Consider the following 18,493-nt stretch of genomic DNA (forward strand, 5'->3'; position numbering starts at 1 on the left):
ACAGCTGTGTGATATTCCATTGTATGTGTATATCACAGTTTGTGTATCCACTAGTCCATTGATGGACTTTGGGACTGTTTCCATCTCTTGGCAAACGTGAATAATGCCGTTTTAAACATTGGTATACAAATGTCTGTTTGTGTCCTAACCTTCAATTCCTCCAAGTATATACCTAGTAATAGGATTGCTGGATCATATGGCAATTCTATACTTAGCTTCCTGAGGAACTGCCAAACTGCCTTCCAGAGGGGTTGCACCATTCTACATTCCCACCAACAGTGAACAGGTGTACCTCTTTCTCCACGTCCTCTCCAACCCTTGTAGTTTTCTGTTTTTTTGATAATGGCTATTCTAGTAGGTATGATATGGTATCTCACTGTGGTTTTGATTTGCATTTCCCTAATAGCTAGTAAAGTTGAGCATCTTTTCATATGTTTTTGAGCCATTTGTATTTACTCTTTGGGGAATTGTCTGTCCATGCCTTTTGCCTGTTTTTAAATTGGGTTGTCTTTTTGTTGTTGAGTTGCAGGATCTCTTTATGTATTCTAGATCTTAAACCTTTATCTGATACGTAGTTTCCAAATACTAACTCTCATTGCTTAGGCTGCCTTTTGACTTTTCTGACAAAGTCCTTTGATGTGCAAAAGTTTTCAATTTTGAGGAGACCCATTTCTTCTTTCATTGCTTGCACTTTGGGTGTAAGGTCTAGGAAACCACCTCCTATCACAAGATCTTTAAGATCTTTCCCTGTATTTTCTTCTAAAAGCTTTGTCTTAACTCTGATGTTTAGATCTTTGATCTATTTTGAGTTAATATTTGTATAAGGTGTGAGCTAGGGATCCTCTTTCATTCTTCTGGATATGAATACCCATTTCTCCAAGCATCATTTGTTGAAGTGGCTGCTCTGTCCCAGTTGAGTGGACTTGAACACCTTATCAAAGATCAATTGCCCATAGATGAGAGGGTCTGTTTCTGAACACTAAGTTAGAATCTGTTGGTCAGTATACCTACCTTTATGCCAGTACCATGCTATTTTGAACACTATAGATTTGTAATATGCTTTAAGGTCAGATAGTGTGAGACTTCCCACTTCATTTTTCTTTCTTAAGATATTTTTAGCTATTCAAGGCACCCTGCCCTGCCAACTAAATTTGATTATTGGTTTTTCTATTTCTGCGAAGTAAGTTGTTGGGATTTTAATTGGTATTGCATTAAATCTATAAATCAGTTTGGATAGAATTGACATCTCAACTATGTTTAGTCTTCCATTCTATGAACCCAGTATGTCCTTCCATTTATGTAGGTCTTCCTTGATTTCTTTTAGCAATTTTTTTTTGTAGTTTTCTGTGTATGGGTCTTTTATGTCCTTGGTTAAATTTATTCCTAAATATTTGATTATTTTAGTTGCTATTGTAAATGTATTTTTTTTCCTTGATTTTTCTCCTCAGATTGCTCCTTACTAATGTATAGAAACACTGCTGATTTTTTAACATTGATCTTGTATCCTCACACGTTGATGTACTCATTTATTAGCTCTAATAGCTTTATTGTAGATTTTGCTGGGATTTTCTGTAATATAAGATCATGTCATCTGCAAACAGTGAAAGTTTTACTTATTTCTTTCCAATTTGGATGCCTTTTCTTTCTTTCCTTCCTTCCTTCCTTCTTTCTTTCCATACATCTATCAGTCTAATCTATCTATCTGTCCATCCTAATTGCTCCAGCTACAACTTCCAGCACAATGTTGAATAACAGTGGTGACAGTGGGCATCCTTTTCTTGTTCCTGATCTTAGCCAGAAAGCTTTCAGTCTTTCCCCATTTATTATAGTAAAGGCAGTACTTTCTTCACAAGTTTTTGCTTTTGGATTTTATATGTCATATCTTTTTTTCTTTCTTTCTTTTTATCCTTTTCATTACCCTATGCTAATCTTTATTTCTACCTTCTTCTCCAAAACTCTTTCCTCCGTCTTTTTATGTCTGCCTGTTATGCTCCCTTTATTATTTCTCGAGCAGGTCTCTTGTTCATGAACTCTCTCAGTGTCTGTTTATCTGAATGTTAGCTGTGGGTTTTTCATATATTCGTTTTATCATTTTGAGGAAGTTTCCTTCTTTTCCTGTCCTTTGAAGTGTTTTAATCAAGAAAGGATGCTGAATTTCATCAGATGTCTTTTCTGCATCAATAAGATGATCATGTGGTTTTTCCTATTTAATATATTGATGTGGCTTATTACATTAATTGATTTTCTTGTGTTGAACCACCTTTGCATACCTGGAATAAAACCCACTTGGTCATGTTGTATAATTCTTTTAATGTGTTGTTGGTTTCTATTTACAAGTTTGTTTTTTTTTTTTTTTTTTTTTTGAGGATTTTTGCATCTATATTCATTAAAGAGATTGGTCTGTAATTTTCTTTCCTTATAGTATCTTTGTCTGGATTTGGTATTAGGGTGAAGTTGGCTTCATTAAATGAGCTGGGTAGCTTTTCCTCCTCTTCAATTTTTTTGAAGAATTTGAGCAGGATTTGTACTAATTCTTTCTTGAATGTTTTGTAAAATTTACATACGAAGCCATCTGGTACTTGACGTTTCTTTTGGGGGGAGTTTTTTGATACTCATTCAGTCTCTTTGCTTGTAATTGGTTTGTTGAGGTCTTTTATTTCTTCTGTCACTATTGGCTCTTCAAGCTTTTCTAGGAAGTTGTCCATTTTGTCTAAGTTTTTTAGTTTGTTAACATATAGTTGTTCATAGTTATTTTCTCATTATCTCATTTATTTCTGCAGGGTCAATAATTTTGTCCCCCTCCCGTTTCTGATTTTATTTATTTGCATCCTCACTTTTTTTCTTTGTCAGCCTAGCTAAGGGTCCATGGGTTTTATTGATTTTTCTCAAAGAACCAGCCTCTAGTTTTGTTCACTCTATTGTTTTCATGTTCTCAATTTCATTTATTTCTGTTCTTATTTTGTGATTTCTTTCCTTCTCTTTGCTTTTGGGTTAGTTTGCTGTTCTTTCTGTGGTTCCTCCAGGGGAGCAGTTAAGTCCTCGATTTTTACTCTTTCTTAATAGGAGTTCAGGGCGATAAATTCCCTCTCAGCACTGCCTTTGCTGCATACCATGAGTTTTGATATCTTGTTCTCATTTTCCTCAAGATATTTACTGATTTATCTTGTAATTTCTTCCTTGACCCAGTAGTTGTTTAATAAGTTGTTTAGCCTCCATACATTTGTGAATTTTCCAGCCTTCCGCCTGTGATGATTTCCAATTTTGTATAATTTCAATCTTTTTAAATTTATTGAGACCTGCTTTGTGACCCAACTTGTGTTTTATCCTGGAGAATGATCTGTGAGCACTTAAGAAAAATGTATATCCTTTTGTTGTTAGGTGTAGTGTCCTGTAAATGTCTGTTAAGTGTAGTTCATTTTTCATATTGTTCAAAATCTGTTTCTTTATTGATCTTCTGTCTAGATGGTCTATCCATTGAAGAGAGTGATGCATTGAAGTCTCCAGCTATTATTGTAGAAGTGTCTATTTCTCCCTTCAGTGTTGTCAGTGTTTGCCTCATGTATTTTGGGGCACTTTGGTTGGTGCGTAGATATATATGATGGTTATATCTTCTTTATGGATTGTCCCTTTTATTAATGCATATTGTCCTTCTTTGTCTCTTCACATTTGATGTCTAATTTGTCTGATATTAGTATAGATACACCCACTCTTTTCTGGTTGTTGTTTGCATGAACTATCTTTTTCCAACCTTTCACTTTCAACCTGTTTTTTGTCCTTGGTTCTTAAGTAAGTTTCTTGTAGACAGCATATAGATAGATCTATTTTTTTAATCCATTCTGCCCATCTATGTCTTTTCATTGGGGAGTTTAATTCATTAATGTTGAATGTGATTATTGTAAAGGCAGTACTTTCTTCAACAGTTTTTCTTTTTGGATTTTACATGTCATATCTCTTTTTCTTTCTTTCTTTTTTATCCTTTTAATTACCCTATGCTAATCTTTATTTCTACATTCTTCTCCAAAACTCTTTCCCCTGTCTTTTTATATCTGCCTGTTATGCTTCCTTTAGTATTTCTCGAGCAGGTTTCTTGTTCACAAACTCTCTCAGTGTCTGTTTATCTGTAATTATTTTCAGTTCCCTCTTATTTTTTAAGAACAGTTTTGCTGGATATAGAATTCTTGGTTAGCAAATTTTCTCTTTCAGCATCTTAAATATATCATACCACTGCCTTCATGTCTCCATGTTTCTCTTGCTGCTTCCAGAATTCTCTCTTTGTCTTTAACATTCGAGAGTCTGATTAGTAAGTTTCTTGGTGTAGGTATATTTGGATCTGTTCTGTTTGGGGTAAGCTGCGCTTCTTGGAACTGTAATTTGTCTTTCACTGGAGTTAGGAAATTTTCAGTGGTTATTTCCTCCATTATTCTTTCTGCCCCTTTTCTGTTCTCTTCTCATTCTGGGACACCCATAACACCTATATTTGTGCGTTTCATGTTGTCATTCAGTTCCCTGAGACCCTGCTCATATTTTTCCATTCTTTTCCCTATCCATTCTTTTGTGTGTAGGATTTCAGATATTGGGTCCTCTAGTTCACTAATCTTTTCTTCTTCCTCTTCAGATCTGCTGTTGTATGTCTCTATTGTCTTTTTCATCTCTTGTATTGTGCCTTTTGTTCCCATAAGTTCTGTCATTTGTTTTCTCAAGCTTTTGAGTTCTTATACATGGACATCCTGTGTCATCTTTATAGCCTTCATTTCTTTTGCCACATTTTCTTTCAACTTGTTGATTTGAGTTAGAAGATTTGTTTGACCATCTTTAATTAGTAGAGTTGTGGATATGTTTTGAGAGAAAACCAATAGAATTTGCTGATATATACTAGATGTGGAATGGAAAGATGGTTATCAAGGATGAGGTGTAGGCTTTTCCCCTGAGGAACTAGAAGAATAGAGTGGCCATTAGCTGAAACAAGGAGACTGTAGGATTAGTTGGAATATCAGGAACTCAATTAAAAAAGTGGAATTTGACATACATAATTAGATTTCAAAATAAAGACTTTTCACTGAGCATTTAGATTTATAGTTCTGAAATTCAGGATGGAAATCTAGGACAGAGATACAGATTTGGAAATTAAGAGCGTACTTGTGCCATAAAGATTGAGAAGGAGGGGCCAGAAAATTAGAAGGAAAGCCAGGAAAACGGAATTCTGGTAACAAGCAAAGAAAGTGTTTCAAGGAGGAAGGAATCCATTATCAAATGTTGCTGTACCAAATAAGATAAGGATTGAGAAGTGATCATTGGATCTAGTAATAAGGTTATTGGTGACCTTGAATAAGAGCTGTTTTGATGGAGTGGTGGTGAGTATAAGGCTATTTGGAATGGGTTCACAAAGAAACAGGAGAGATTAGAGGCACCAGGTATGAATAACACTTTCAAGGAAGTTTGCTATAAAGAAAAGAGGCAATTGACATGGATGCTGAAAGGGGTAGACAGAGAAGTTTGGTTTTGTTTGTTTGTTTGTTTGTTTGTTTTTAAATAAAGATTAGAGAAATGGCATTGTTGTTATCTTGTAGGAATGATCTGCCAGAGAGGGTAAAATGGATGATTCAAGACAGAGGGGGAGAATTGCTAGGCTGTTATCCTAGTGGAGCCCTGAGGGAATGAGAACTAGCCTAAAGGTGTGAATGGGAATGCCTCAGGGATAGATCATCTAGAAGCTTGTAAAGTGCTTTGCCTGCATTAGAAAAAGTCCTCTGGGTGGATTCAGTCCTGCATCCCTCCCCTGCCCAACACAAACACAAACCCTATCATGGCTTTACTAGCAAATGCCACTTTTTTGAGAATGAAAAGGGGCCATTCCTCTAACACAAGGGCTGAATTTTAGCCCTTACCCACCTTAGGCCATGTGCGCTTGGTGTAATATAGGAATGACACTGCCATAAACTGTAGCCCTACTCTCCTTACTCTTAAGACAACAGGAAAAGTCCCATTTCATATCCTCCTGAAATAGTTAAACTTAACCTTTGTAAGACCTGTGGCAAATAGCATGTAAATGTGAAGAAAGCAAAGCTATGAATCAAGAATTTAATGTGGATCCTGGCTTGTCCACCAACTGGCAGTAATCGTGATTTAAGATGGATCATGTACTTATTGTGTGCCTCAGTTTCTTCAAGTGTTGAGTCCTTTATCCTCAACCAGGCCTTTTCCAGTGTAAAATTCTGTGGTTCACTAAAATACATTAATCCCCAACTTACCAACCATCTAAAGTATAGTATACTTCTGCTAAGAACCAAAAATTACCTCTGAGGCAGTCTGGTATCTTTGGACAAATAAGACATGTTATTTTACAGATAAGTATTTGTAAAATTTGACTGCAGATTAGAAGTAGCAGCACTAAAATTATAAGAGAAAAAGCAGCAAATCATTGAGTAAAATTATAATTTGTTCACATATGTTGTTCAGATTCTGTGCTATTTTTTTATCTGTGGGAATTCAGAAAGTTACTTAACTCTCTGTGCCCTAGTTTCCTCATCTAATGATAGGAATCTAATAATAGTACCCATTTCCTAGGTTTGTTAGGATAATTAGATGTTATGTACTTCAGTGCTTAGAACAGTCCCTGATAAATAGGAAGGACTAAGTAAACCTTAATGACAGCTTAGAAACTGTCATTATTATAATAACATTGTCATGTTATATAATGTTACATATAATAACATTGTTACATATAGTAAAAATGTCTTTATAATAATAACATTATTCTTACTAGTGTGTAACATGTATAGTTTGAAACTGTTCTAGTATAACAGTTATACTATAAAAGTCTGTGGTAGTAAATTTAATTTTAGAATTTTTACCTTGAAAAATTAATTTAGAAAAGAAATACCTTGAATCAGGTTAAACTTTTTTTGCCAACTTAATACTTAATTTTCTATGTTTTTAGTTACAATGAAAATTCACCTAGGGAGTATTCTGGGTTCTCAAATGATGACAGAACAATGAGCCCTCACTGTTGTGTTTACTTGTTGATGCTGTGTATACTTAGAAATGATAAAATGGTGTTTACTTTAAAATATATTTTTCCTGTGTAGGTCTTATAGTAAGATTTCGTTGTGCCTATATATCTGCCTTAAAGATAGATTTTTGAATCATCCAGCATTTTTATCATACCGTCGAGTTTTCCTGCACCTTTCCCATATGAACTATTTTTTGGAGCACACATTTGATAATTGATAGTATTAGTATTTGAAGCTTTACAGTTCACATTTTATATTATATAGAATTAATAAAATGTATTAAACTTATTTTAACTTGGCCCAAAATGTCTTTTTGCACTTTTTCAGACATGTAGGTCATTTCTTAACTGAGGGTCACTTTAAAAGAGGAAAAGCTTATATATATACGCATGTTCAGAAATTCAAGATAATTTGTAATTTAAAGGTTAGAGAAAAAATGGACATCTCTAATGTATATTTACACAGTTTAAAGAATATTAGAGTTGCCTTATCAATAAACAGTTCTGAGTTTAGATTTTATTTGAACTTTCTCTAATATGTATTTTCTAAGTGAAATGATGTTGAGCACAATGCATCAGAATATAACTGGGGCTAGTTTACCTAGCACTCAGATCTTGGTTTCTAACATTACCCCCACTGAAAGGAGCCAGGCCTCCTTGGAAAAATTACTGTTTCCAAGACTATGGGAGCCTGGAATTTTTGTTATGCCAGAAAGTAAGGAAGTGCTCAAAAAAATAATGGTGGCATTTCACAAGAATCTAGGGGCTCCTATGGGCCAAATCTGCAATAATTTGACATCAAAATAATTAAAAGCATTAATGAATCATTGGGAAAAAAATAGGAATCCGTGAGACGATACCAATAAATATGCACAAATATGTATACTCGTACACACACACACACACATAAAATACGTGCAGAAGAAGAGAAGCTTCGAGTGTCAGCTGGTAAATGTGGAGGAAGTGCTGGAGTTGGAAAATCATGATTTTGCCACCATTAGTCAAGTATCACAAATGGATGTTAAATTTAGGGGAGAAATTTTGATGAGGAGCAGGATATTTGCATGGTCTTAAAATGTCTGCCCACAGGTAGCCTTTAGTAATTGCAGGGAAATTTCTAAGCACTGGAGAAATCGCACAGCACCTGGTCTAGTTGATCACAATTAATATCACCACTGAGAGTCACGTGCATACCATGAGCCATCTGTATGTGATACCCTGAGGACACCATCACTTAGGTATTATTCCAGCCATGAATGCGTTACCTGAATCTAATCATGAGAAACATCCAGGCAAACCTAAAATGATGAGTAGTCTGTTAAAGAAGAGAGAGTGAGAGAGATTGTATTCTTCAAATACGCCAGTTTTATAAAAGTCAAAGAAAGACTGAAGAACTGCTCCCTATTAAAGGAGACTAAAGACACAGGGCATACATGATCCAAAGACTATCTTTTATCTAGAAGAAAATTAAATGTTATAAAGGGCATTATTGGATCAGTTGACACAATTGTAATGAAGTTGTAGTTTAAAGTATTGATGTTATATTTACTGAACATGATAACTGTACTGTGGTAATGTAGGAAGTTAATTTTAGGAAATGCTTGCTGAAATATTTTAAGCAAAAGGGCCATGATATATGCAACTTACTCTCAGATGGTTCAGAAATAGTATGTATGTTCACGCATGTATGTGTGTGTGTGTTGGGTGTATGGGGAGAAAGCAACAGAAATAATAAAGCTAATGGAGCAAAATGCTAATAGAAGGAGATTATGGATAAAAAGGGTATACAGGTGTTCTTTGTACCATTCTTGCCATTTTCTGTAAGCTTGGTATATTTCCGAATAAGTTCATACATGAATGCATGCACACATTGGGGCTTATTTCTCTTTTACTTATCTCTTACTGCTCTGAGCTGCTAATCTACCTTTAATATTTAAGTGGTTTTAAGATGTTAGCATACATTGTATATACACACTGATTTTTATTTCTTTTAAATAGTGCTGGGCCTAAAGGAGATAACATTTATGAATGGAGATCAACTATACTTGGTCCACCAGGTTCTGTATATGAAGGTGGTGTGTTTTTTCTGGATATCACATTTTCATCAGATTATCCGTTTAAGCCACCAAAGGTAAGGTCGTAGAAGTGCATTCTTTAGTTTTTAGCCTTCTCCAAATTCAGTTTATCATTTTTATTTCATTATGTTTTTTGTGGATTGATACAGAAACTGTCGACCAACAATTTAAAAACTTAAATTTTAAACTTAAAATAACTTAACATTTAAAATAACTTTGTAGTCAGAGAGTTAATTGTAAATAAGACCGTACCACTTTGTGTGTCAGTAAAGCAAAGTAATTGTGGATTTATCATTAAAATGAGGGAAACTGTCTTATGAACAGCTTATTTGACAGTATCCAGAAACAGCAGTTGATTAATAAGAATTTTGGGGCTTATGTTTATAGATAAGCAGAGGACTAGAAAACCCATAGCAAAGAAGAGGGGAACTAATATTTAGTACACTATTTTGTATCCTCTGTGGGTATGGTGTAGTAATGGGAGCTGAGGTTCCTGAGCAACCTTGGCCTCCTAGTTTTCTGAGAGTTCATCCAAAGTATGAATTAGAAGGAAAACAAACAATTGAATTGTGCATTTGGTAACTGACAATTATTTTGCAAAGCTTAAACATAGCAATTGTTTGAATAGCTTCTTCCCCCTGACTTTTCATTCTAAAATGGTCAAGCCAACCAGCTGAAAACCACCAGACTTAAGCTTAAGCATAATTATGTTCTTGTTACAGAGACTTCCAACATGCCACGGAAAAATTAACAGTCTAAGCACTTAACCATGAAGAAATGTTTTTCTTTTCAATATGGTTACATATGTTACTGATACTATTTAAAAGTAATGTAGTGACTTAATGTCTATTTGTGTGTGTGTGTGTGTGTATAAAAATAAAGGGTTTATTTATTTTAAAGAGACAGGTTATTTAATCCTGCTTAGAGATCATTTTGCAGAAGAGCATTATCTAACGTGGTTCCAGCTAGTGGTATTTACCTCAAATTGCAGATACACAGCTCCACTACACCTGGAGGCATTTGCTCTCTACTAGTATTATCAGTTTTTCTGAGTACTTTTCTGTGTGGTCTCATCAGAATCCAAGATCTTTCAATGATTATTCTTTGAATGCACCTAGGTCCACAGAATCTGTCTTGCTGAATCAGTGAAATGACACAAACCCTCATGTTAATAACATCACTAATTGTATTCACATTCAAAATGATACATGCTAAATACTGTTATATCACTAACTGCTGAACTGCATTCAGCAGTTGTTTCCTGTAATACAAACAATAAATCAAACCTTGGTAAAGTAGCTCACAATTGTATATATAAATAGTGGTATTTATTTCTACATGCCTAGTTTTTCATATTGAAAATTGGTTTTAACGTGTTAAAAAGTTAAGCAAAAATTTATTTTATGCAAAATTCTGTATATGAGGGGAAAAATTATTAATGGAAGAGATCCTTATGTTTTTCTTAGCACCTTTCATTGGCAAATGGAAATTGACTAAAACATAAGGGTTTCAAAATACGGTTCCTGTATATGATTTATCATGATCATTTTGGTAATGGTTTATTTAGCATGTTAAGTTTTTTGCTGAAATCTTGATATTTTAATTTTCTAAAATTTTATTTCTCTTGCTTAAATATCTTGTACAGTACCATTAATGAGATTTTTACATTCTATTTTTGGTACTAAGTCTATGTATTTTGTACTTTAATCCATCTCAATTTGACTAGCCTCATTTTAAGAGCTCAATATTCACATGCGGCTAGTGTTTTTATCATGTTGAACAGAGCAGTTATAGAGGCCCATACTCTCTTCTCTCCCCACCCTTCCATCACCACCACTAAGCCAGTGGTCTCTCTCTTTTTTTTTTTAAAGTATGCATCCTACTTCGGAGATCACCGTACACGGCTAATTCCAAGAGATCAGGAACTGTCTTTTTGTCTCTGCAAGTCCAAGTCACAAATTAACCATCCACTTGGTGCTTGTGGTTTTGAAACTTACCAGTATTTGTTCTTATGAACAAAGATAAGAAATAGCTAAGTTGGTACTGGTATGTTCTACTAAGAAACTAATATAACTTTCATTTCATGCTAAGAAAAAAAAAAAAAACAGCTTTATCAGTTCCTTTTACCTTTGACCCCAGAACATTTCTGTTCTCCCTCACTTTCTCTCTTTAAAACTCAGGAGTGTGTATGTGTAGTGTGTGTGTATACCTGTGTACATGCATACATAGATAATATTCCTTTAGGTTAAACTAATCAAGTCAATTACTGACTTTGGTTTAATATCAATAAAGCCATTTATTTTTGTTATTATTTTAGAATTAGCTCTTTAGTTCCCTTATTTGCTATCTAGTATCAGCTCTGATATGTTACCCTTCATTTCCTCTGGTAAGAGTTGGTAATAAAGTGTGTATTTTCTTTCTGTTTTTAATATGACTGCCCGTAGGTTACTTTTCGCACCAGAATCTATCACTGCAACATCAACAGTCAGGGAGTCATCTGTCTGGACATTCTTAAAGACAACTGGAGTCCCGCTTTGACTATCTCAAAGGTTTTGCTGTCTATTTGTTCCCTCTTGACAGACTGCAACCCTGGTAAGCACATATAAATGATGCTAAAAAAAAACCAGTGCATTTTCTTGTTAATTTAAATGTAGAGAAGTAAATGCTGTTGGTAGAGAGATTAGCATAAGAGGTTTTGCAAGTAAATTATCAATGTGATTTCAGTTAGAATAAGCCCAAAGTTTCTCAGTAATTCAATATGTTATTGGCATGCCACTCGACAATTATTTCTTCCCTGTCATTGATGGAGTCTCCGTAATCTAAATTATGTTGCTATACATACCACTTCTGACAGTATTAAAAAATAAATGTGTCTAACATCTATGCTGCCTTTTCTCATTCCTTCTATGCTGACATGTGCTTTAAAGCAACCACTGAGTAATGAAGGGGCTTCTTGATCTCTACTTTTTCAATTAATTATAGTTAGTTCTGTTAGAGGTAGTATTAGTGGACATAAAAATGATTGTTTATGAGAGAGTTGGATTAAATTATGAGTAGAGGAACTCAGAGATAAAGTCATTAGTATAGAATTTATAAATTTTTAAAGAAATGCATATTTGCCACATATGAACTTTAACATGGGTAACTGACTTGATGAGTGATTGTCAGGCCAGGGATTTCGCATATGTTATCAGTATTACTGAATGGTCATTTTAAAATAATATGGCTTACTTTTCCTAAAAATTTGATAAATCACAAAAGGCTATGACTATTATCTCAGGCTCAGCAGTTACACATAGGCCATTGATAGGGAGGGATAAAGGTAGTCATCATGGCGTCATCTGTTAAAGCAAAAGATTGAAAGCAGCCTGAGTATACATCAGTAAAGGATGTTGCTATTAAAAAGAATGAGGTATTTATTTATGAACTGATAGGGAAAGATCTCTAAGATGTATTAAATAAAAAAGTAAGTACTGAAAAAAATACGTGTGCATGTATGTATTTTGGGGGGGGACAATAATTTATAAATTCTTGTAAATGTATACAATATCTCTGGAAAGAAGTGTTATGAACATCTAATGATGGTTTGTCAGGGAGAAACTTCTGAATAGCTGGAGTCACGTATCACACTTTAAGTATTGTACCATGTGTACATATTTTACCTTTTGCAAAAGCAATTCAGAATAAAAGTTTACATCTTAAATTCAAATTTGTAGTTCAGAATTTTATTTAAAACAATGGCAAGTAAGTTTTCATATGGAGATATGGGGAGTAATTAGTCAAATTACTGCACAGAACGAAGGAAACATTTCATTTTGAATAACTGTATTCTAAGATCTAAGTTGTATTTAAAAATTGCATTTTTTAATTTCCATAGGAAAGCAGAGATATCACCTAACACGCTTTCATTGTTGAATAAAATCCCATGTGTAAAAATTAGTATTTTGTACATTAAAGGCATACATCTTTTTTAAAAATCACATCTGTTAACTGAACATTTGCTTTTTAAGTGAAATTTTTCTAATTTGAATATTAAATATACAAATGTTTAAACCTTTCTCTTAAAAATCTAGTCATTATGTAGTGTCGTGGTACTGTAAAAATAAGCATTTCAGTTTAATAGAATAATAAAAATCATACTTTATGATACCACATAACATCTTATCTTTTAAACTTCTTTCTACTTTTACAGCGGATCCTCTGGTTGGAAGCATAGCCACTCAGTATTTGACCAACAGAGCAGAACATGACAGGATAGCCAGACAGTGGACCAAGAGATACGCAACATAATTCACATAATTTCTACACAGTGTGGAGGAGCAGAAGGCATCTTCTCACTGTGCTGCAAATCTTTATAGCCTTTACAATACGGACTTCTGTGTATATGTTATACTGATTCTACTCTCTGCTTTTATCCTTTGGAGACTGGGAGACTCCCCAAAAAGGTAAATGTTATCAAGAGTAGAACTTTGTAGCTGTAGATTAGTTACGTTTAAAACGCCTACTTGCAAGTCTTGCTTCTTTGGGATATCAAAATGTATTTTGTGATGTACTAAGGATACTGGTCCTGAAGTCTACCAAATATTATAGTGCATTTTAGCCTAATTCATTATCTGTATGAAGTTATAAAAGTAGCTGTAGATGACTAGGAATTATGTCATTTGTATTAAACCCAGATCTACTTCTGAGTATGTGGTACATGCTGTTGTGAAAAATGTTTTACCTTTGCCTTTGTCAGTTTGTAATGAGAGGATTTCCTTTTACCCTTTGTAGCTCAGAGAGCACCTGATGTATCATCTCAAACACAATAAACATGCTCCTGAAGGCGTAGTTTCCTGTCGTAATATTTTAAGTCAGTCTTATTAGAAGGTGTGTCTTGAGATGATTGTTGATGAAATAAAAATGTGGAGATGCAGAATGACTACAAAGGACTAGTATAAATGAATTATTAAATTGAAAACATTTAAAATTTTATTAAATATGTAGAGTTTTTTTCCTTTAGTCTTAATGAGAGAATGTAATAAGCTTAAATATGCAAAACTGAATTTTAAACCATTGGTCTCAAAAACATATAAACTTTGATGATATGATTCTTCTGCATTATCAAATGGTAGGAATTTGAGCTAAAAAGAACATGAAATCCTGGCTCACTCAGGATTCTGGTAATGTCTTCCAGAACATTTTGTTTCCAAATTGATGATTTCTGTACAGTTTTAGACAATATTGTCAAATAATAACTTTGATCTGATAGCTGTTGTGTATCTTTGGTACCTTTTTTACTTCTAAACCAGTCTTAAATTTTTATGTTGTGCATTACAATTCCTACTGTGGCACTTGGCCAGCAGATACAGCCAGAGGCAGAGTTGAATACAGAAACCCTTGTCTGCCCTGAAGGTAGAATAGAGCTGTGTGGGTAGAGCAGAGTAGTATGCAGATGTGACATTATTTCTCAATGGAAAAAATATCCAATTTTAAAATTTTTACTATTTAAATTCCCCTTTTCTGGATATAATTATTAAATATTAGGTTTCTCTTAGGAATTAGAATTACTTTGCAATATTCAGACTTGGTAAACAATAAAAATGTGCTATTTTTTCTATGAGTAGGATAATTTTTGGGGTATTCTTTGGTTGTATAGCCAAGGTTATGGAATATGGGCAGGTATTCTCTTTAGTTTTAAATATGGAAGTGGAAAAATACCATCTTAAAATTTACAGAATGGAATTATTGGCATAAAAATACATTGCTTCTAGATAATAAAGTAAAACATAAGTAGTTGTACATTCTGCCATTGAGAGGCCCCTACTTGAGTTTTGTCAATGGAGATGTCAAATCAGGGTAAAATTAAAATTATACTCATATACCTAGTTTTCATTTAAACTCCAAAAAACATCTCTCCCTATTACAATGAAACACTAAACAAAAAGATGCTATTTTGAAGAGCTTGTGAAAACCTCTGAGCCTTGACTAATTATTTAAGCAATAGCTAATAATCTATGATGGTGTTCAAGTCAATGTGAATGAAGATGGAGACCTTTTTTGTAAGTTCTGAGATTTCTAGGAGCTGTGTTTGAGCTGTAAAAAGTAGTTTTTCCCCATTTCCAAGCTTATTTATTTGATGTCCTAGGGGAATAAATCTCTTTCTTATTGCTAATAATGCCTTCATCCTATAGACTATTAGGATGTTTGGGAGTACCCTGATTGGATTTCCCTCAGTTATCAGACCAAGTACTGCCTCCAACCTGTTCTGTTTACTTGTAGGCTATCTGGGTCCCCTACTGGCCTGGGACACAGTGAAGGGAATTGGTTACTTAAAAATATTTGTTGCTGCTCCTCAAACAACTTTTGTGGCCTTGAACAAGATTCTTTAACTTCTTTGAGTTTCAGTTTATTCATACATGTAACCAAACAGTCGAATTTGATTATTTCTCTGTTCTTTATTAGCAATCAAATGCTGTAATTATGATCATGTAAGTTTTTGCTGTGCCTGTCTTGCTTTCTCTTTGAGGGAACAGGCTATAGTTTCAAATGGCCTAATAGTGTCCCAGTGTTCTCATTTAAAGTAGATCTGTTTATAAAATGAGTCATAGTCACCAAAGTTTGAGAGGAGAGAATCAAAACTGGTATGTTTTTAAAATAAATAATTATTTTGTTTCCTACTATTGAATTCCTTAAAATTGAGGCTTTTTTATTTTTTTTTTTGGTCAAAAAACCACAGATCCTTTTCCCAGTTGTATAGGTATTCATTTCTGTTTATTATTAGTAAGGATTTGTTTTCCTTCATGAAACTTGGCTTTGATGCAAATTGTGATAATTTAGAACCCAGACTTTCACTCATTAAGAGCAAATTTTACAAGTTCAATTGAAACTTCACAAATGCTCAAGAATGGAATGAGCATGGCACCATGCATCCCATTGTACCTGGAGCACTCCTGTGTGATCATGTGCCTTCAGAAAAGCTGTGCAGTGTGTCGCTATATGCCAGGCATCATCTAGGCACTGACACACCTTATCTCACTTAAGATCCCCTAAAGAGCTTTAGGAGAACAGGCACTCTTATGAACCTCAGTTAACAGAGTTGAAACTGATGCACAGACAGGTTAAATAACTTGCCCCAGATTATACAAACAGTACAAATGGAGGGGAGCCCACATTCCGAATCACTAGTCTTAGGAGTTTTGTTATAACACCACAAGTTAATATCGAGCATATGTATACATGTGATTTAACTGTTTCCTGTAACAATGGATTTTTGTGTACAGAGATTAATTAATCCATAACTTCTGAAAATTAATCTACAAGCCAAAGTACAGTTTTGCTTTTTAATAAATCCTTATTTTAATATGCTATTTTAAAGTCTCAAATTGAACCTCACAAAATAAGACTTGTTTTCAAAGAATATAAGGTATGTTTATATTCTCCCTCCAATCTACATTTGTCATATGGACAGCTTTTAACATTACTGATTTCCTTTTTTTTTTTTTTTTTTTAATTTAGGAAGTTGAAAATGAGATAGATGACATTATTCTATAATAATTAAATTTCATCAGTTATTTGGTTTAGTGATACTTTTAAAATCTACACATTTTGTATTTATGAAAAAGTCATCATAATGTTTAATATAACTTATTTAAGAGTACATTACATAACAGCGTTAGGAAATTTATATTGATAAGTATATCAAGCATTTAATTATTTTTTTTGAATCACAAGGTTTTGAATTATACAGGCATTGCTTTGTTTTTAACAAGAAAATCTTAACTAATCACAGTGATAAAATTCTGTTGACATTTGCAGTGTGAATTGACCCATGTATATATGTTACTCTTTCTAGTGAGAACTTGTAGGTATTTTCTGATGTATACTTAAAGAATTTGGCATCAACCTGTTAACTTGCCCAAAATTCTTATAACAATACAAGAATGTCTATTGTAAAACTTAATCAATATTGGTCTTACGTCTTCAGATATTAATCAATATTGTAGTCATTTTTTACTGTGGTACATTATAGTGTATTCAGTTAGTATTTATGTTGTGGTCTTTCAACAAAAGTATGACATGATCTAAATAGCAGTAATTTTTCTCAAGCCATTGCAGATTGTTTAAGAGGCTGAGATAATGATTCTACAATAATTACATTATTTATATTTCAGTTAGTATTCCTTTTTTAGATAGAGGATATATAAACAAATCCATTTGTTTCATATCTAAACAAATTACTGTGTTTTTTCAAGCAATACCCGCAAAATAGAAAATAATTGTTTTAGTAGATTATTTGGTAAAGTATTTAGTATTTTAATAGAGACACATTATTTGAAATGAAACAGTTTTTTCCTACTAGTGTGTCAACTTTTTCTTGTAAAGCTCTTCATTAATTTAAATGTATACCTTACTAGTATGTATAGGGATATGTCTACACAGTGTAATGATAATCCTTTCAAAATGGTTAGAAAAGGAATGAGTGGGACTGGTTTATAAACTGCATTGCTAACAGTAATGGGTAGTGGTAAAGCCTCAGTCATTGTCAGACAGAATCAACCTTGTTCATTAGAAATGAGGAAGTGATCTTCTAAGTGTCTGCATTGCATTGTCCATCACACCTCACCTTACTTTCCTCCTCTTCTCCCTGATTCTGTTAAACGTATAAGTACTTCTCCCAGGGGAGTGCCCTGGAACTCCATCAGTTTCTCTCTTTCAGTTTTACACCTGCTGTGCTCAGAACTTCTTGTTTTTCCAGTAGCTCAGGTGGTTAGAAGCCCAAGATAATTTTTAAATGACAGTATCCAGTAGAGTGATTTAACTGCAATTAGGCATCATTGCTCTGGGGCCTAGTCCTGGATATGTTCTGAAATATACAGAAATATGGCATAGCAAAAGGTAAATTTTTTGAGCATTCTAAGTACTACCAATGGAAGAGTATTTAGAGAGAATTAAATTCTCTTTAAATCTTCCATATCTCTAGATTACTCTTGGTGAAATCAAGAAAGGCTAAAGCTAATCATGCAAGTCTTCCCAAGACAGATCACAAAAAGCATTTTTTTTTTCAAATCTTCCAATCCCTAAAGTTTATCTCAAGACTAACTCCTTTGATGAAACTTTTCCCTTTCCCTTTTACTGCTCTCATGAATTTTTCTCCTTCACTGCTCATGTACCTCTTAGTCTGTCAGTGTTTCTCTGAGATACCGTCTGCACAAACATCAGAAATATATATTGGATAATAAAAAGAAGTCAAGGATATTCATATTTCCAAGTGCCATCAGTAAGCCAGATGCCTTCCTCGGGAATGTTGGATCTAAGGGTGATGGTGGTGGTAAGGTTATACTTTATAACCCTCTATCAGGTCTCCATTGTTAGTTTATTTGTTTTGCAAATTTTCAGCACTAAGTACAAGGTCCCTAAAGGCAGTGTG

At 33.8% G+C, this 18,493-nt stretch overlaps 1 protein-coding gene across 3 annotated transcripts in view; it reads left to right on the forward strand.

The window, feature by feature from the left end:
• Positions 1 to 13,914, forward strand: part of UBE2E3 (ubiquitin conjugating enzyme E2 E3) — a 111,437-nt gene extending 97,523 nt beyond the window's left edge. For all 3 annotated transcript variants that reach the window (XM_037849090.1, XM_037849089.1, XM_037849091.1), the window contains exons 4-6: positions 9,008 to 9,140; positions 11,529 to 11,676; positions 13,277 to 13,914. In XM_037849090.1, the coding sequence (XP_037705018.1) occupies positions 9,008 to 9,140; positions 11,529 to 11,676; positions 13,277 to 13,374 (379 nt within the window). In that variant the 3' untranslated portion in view covers positions 13,375 to 13,914. The remainder of the gene's footprint in view (positions 1 to 9,007; positions 9,141 to 11,528; positions 11,677 to 13,276) is intronic.
• Positions 13,915 to 18,493: the final 4,579 nt, after the last annotated feature.

The sequence above is a fragment of the Choloepus didactylus genome, chromosome 9 (assembly GCF_015220235.1).
Source record: "Choloepus didactylus isolate mChoDid1 chromosome 9, mChoDid1.pri, whole genome shotgun sequence".
Lineage (NCBI taxonomy): Eukaryota > Metazoa > Chordata > Mammalia > Pilosa > Megalonychidae > Choloepus > Choloepus didactylus.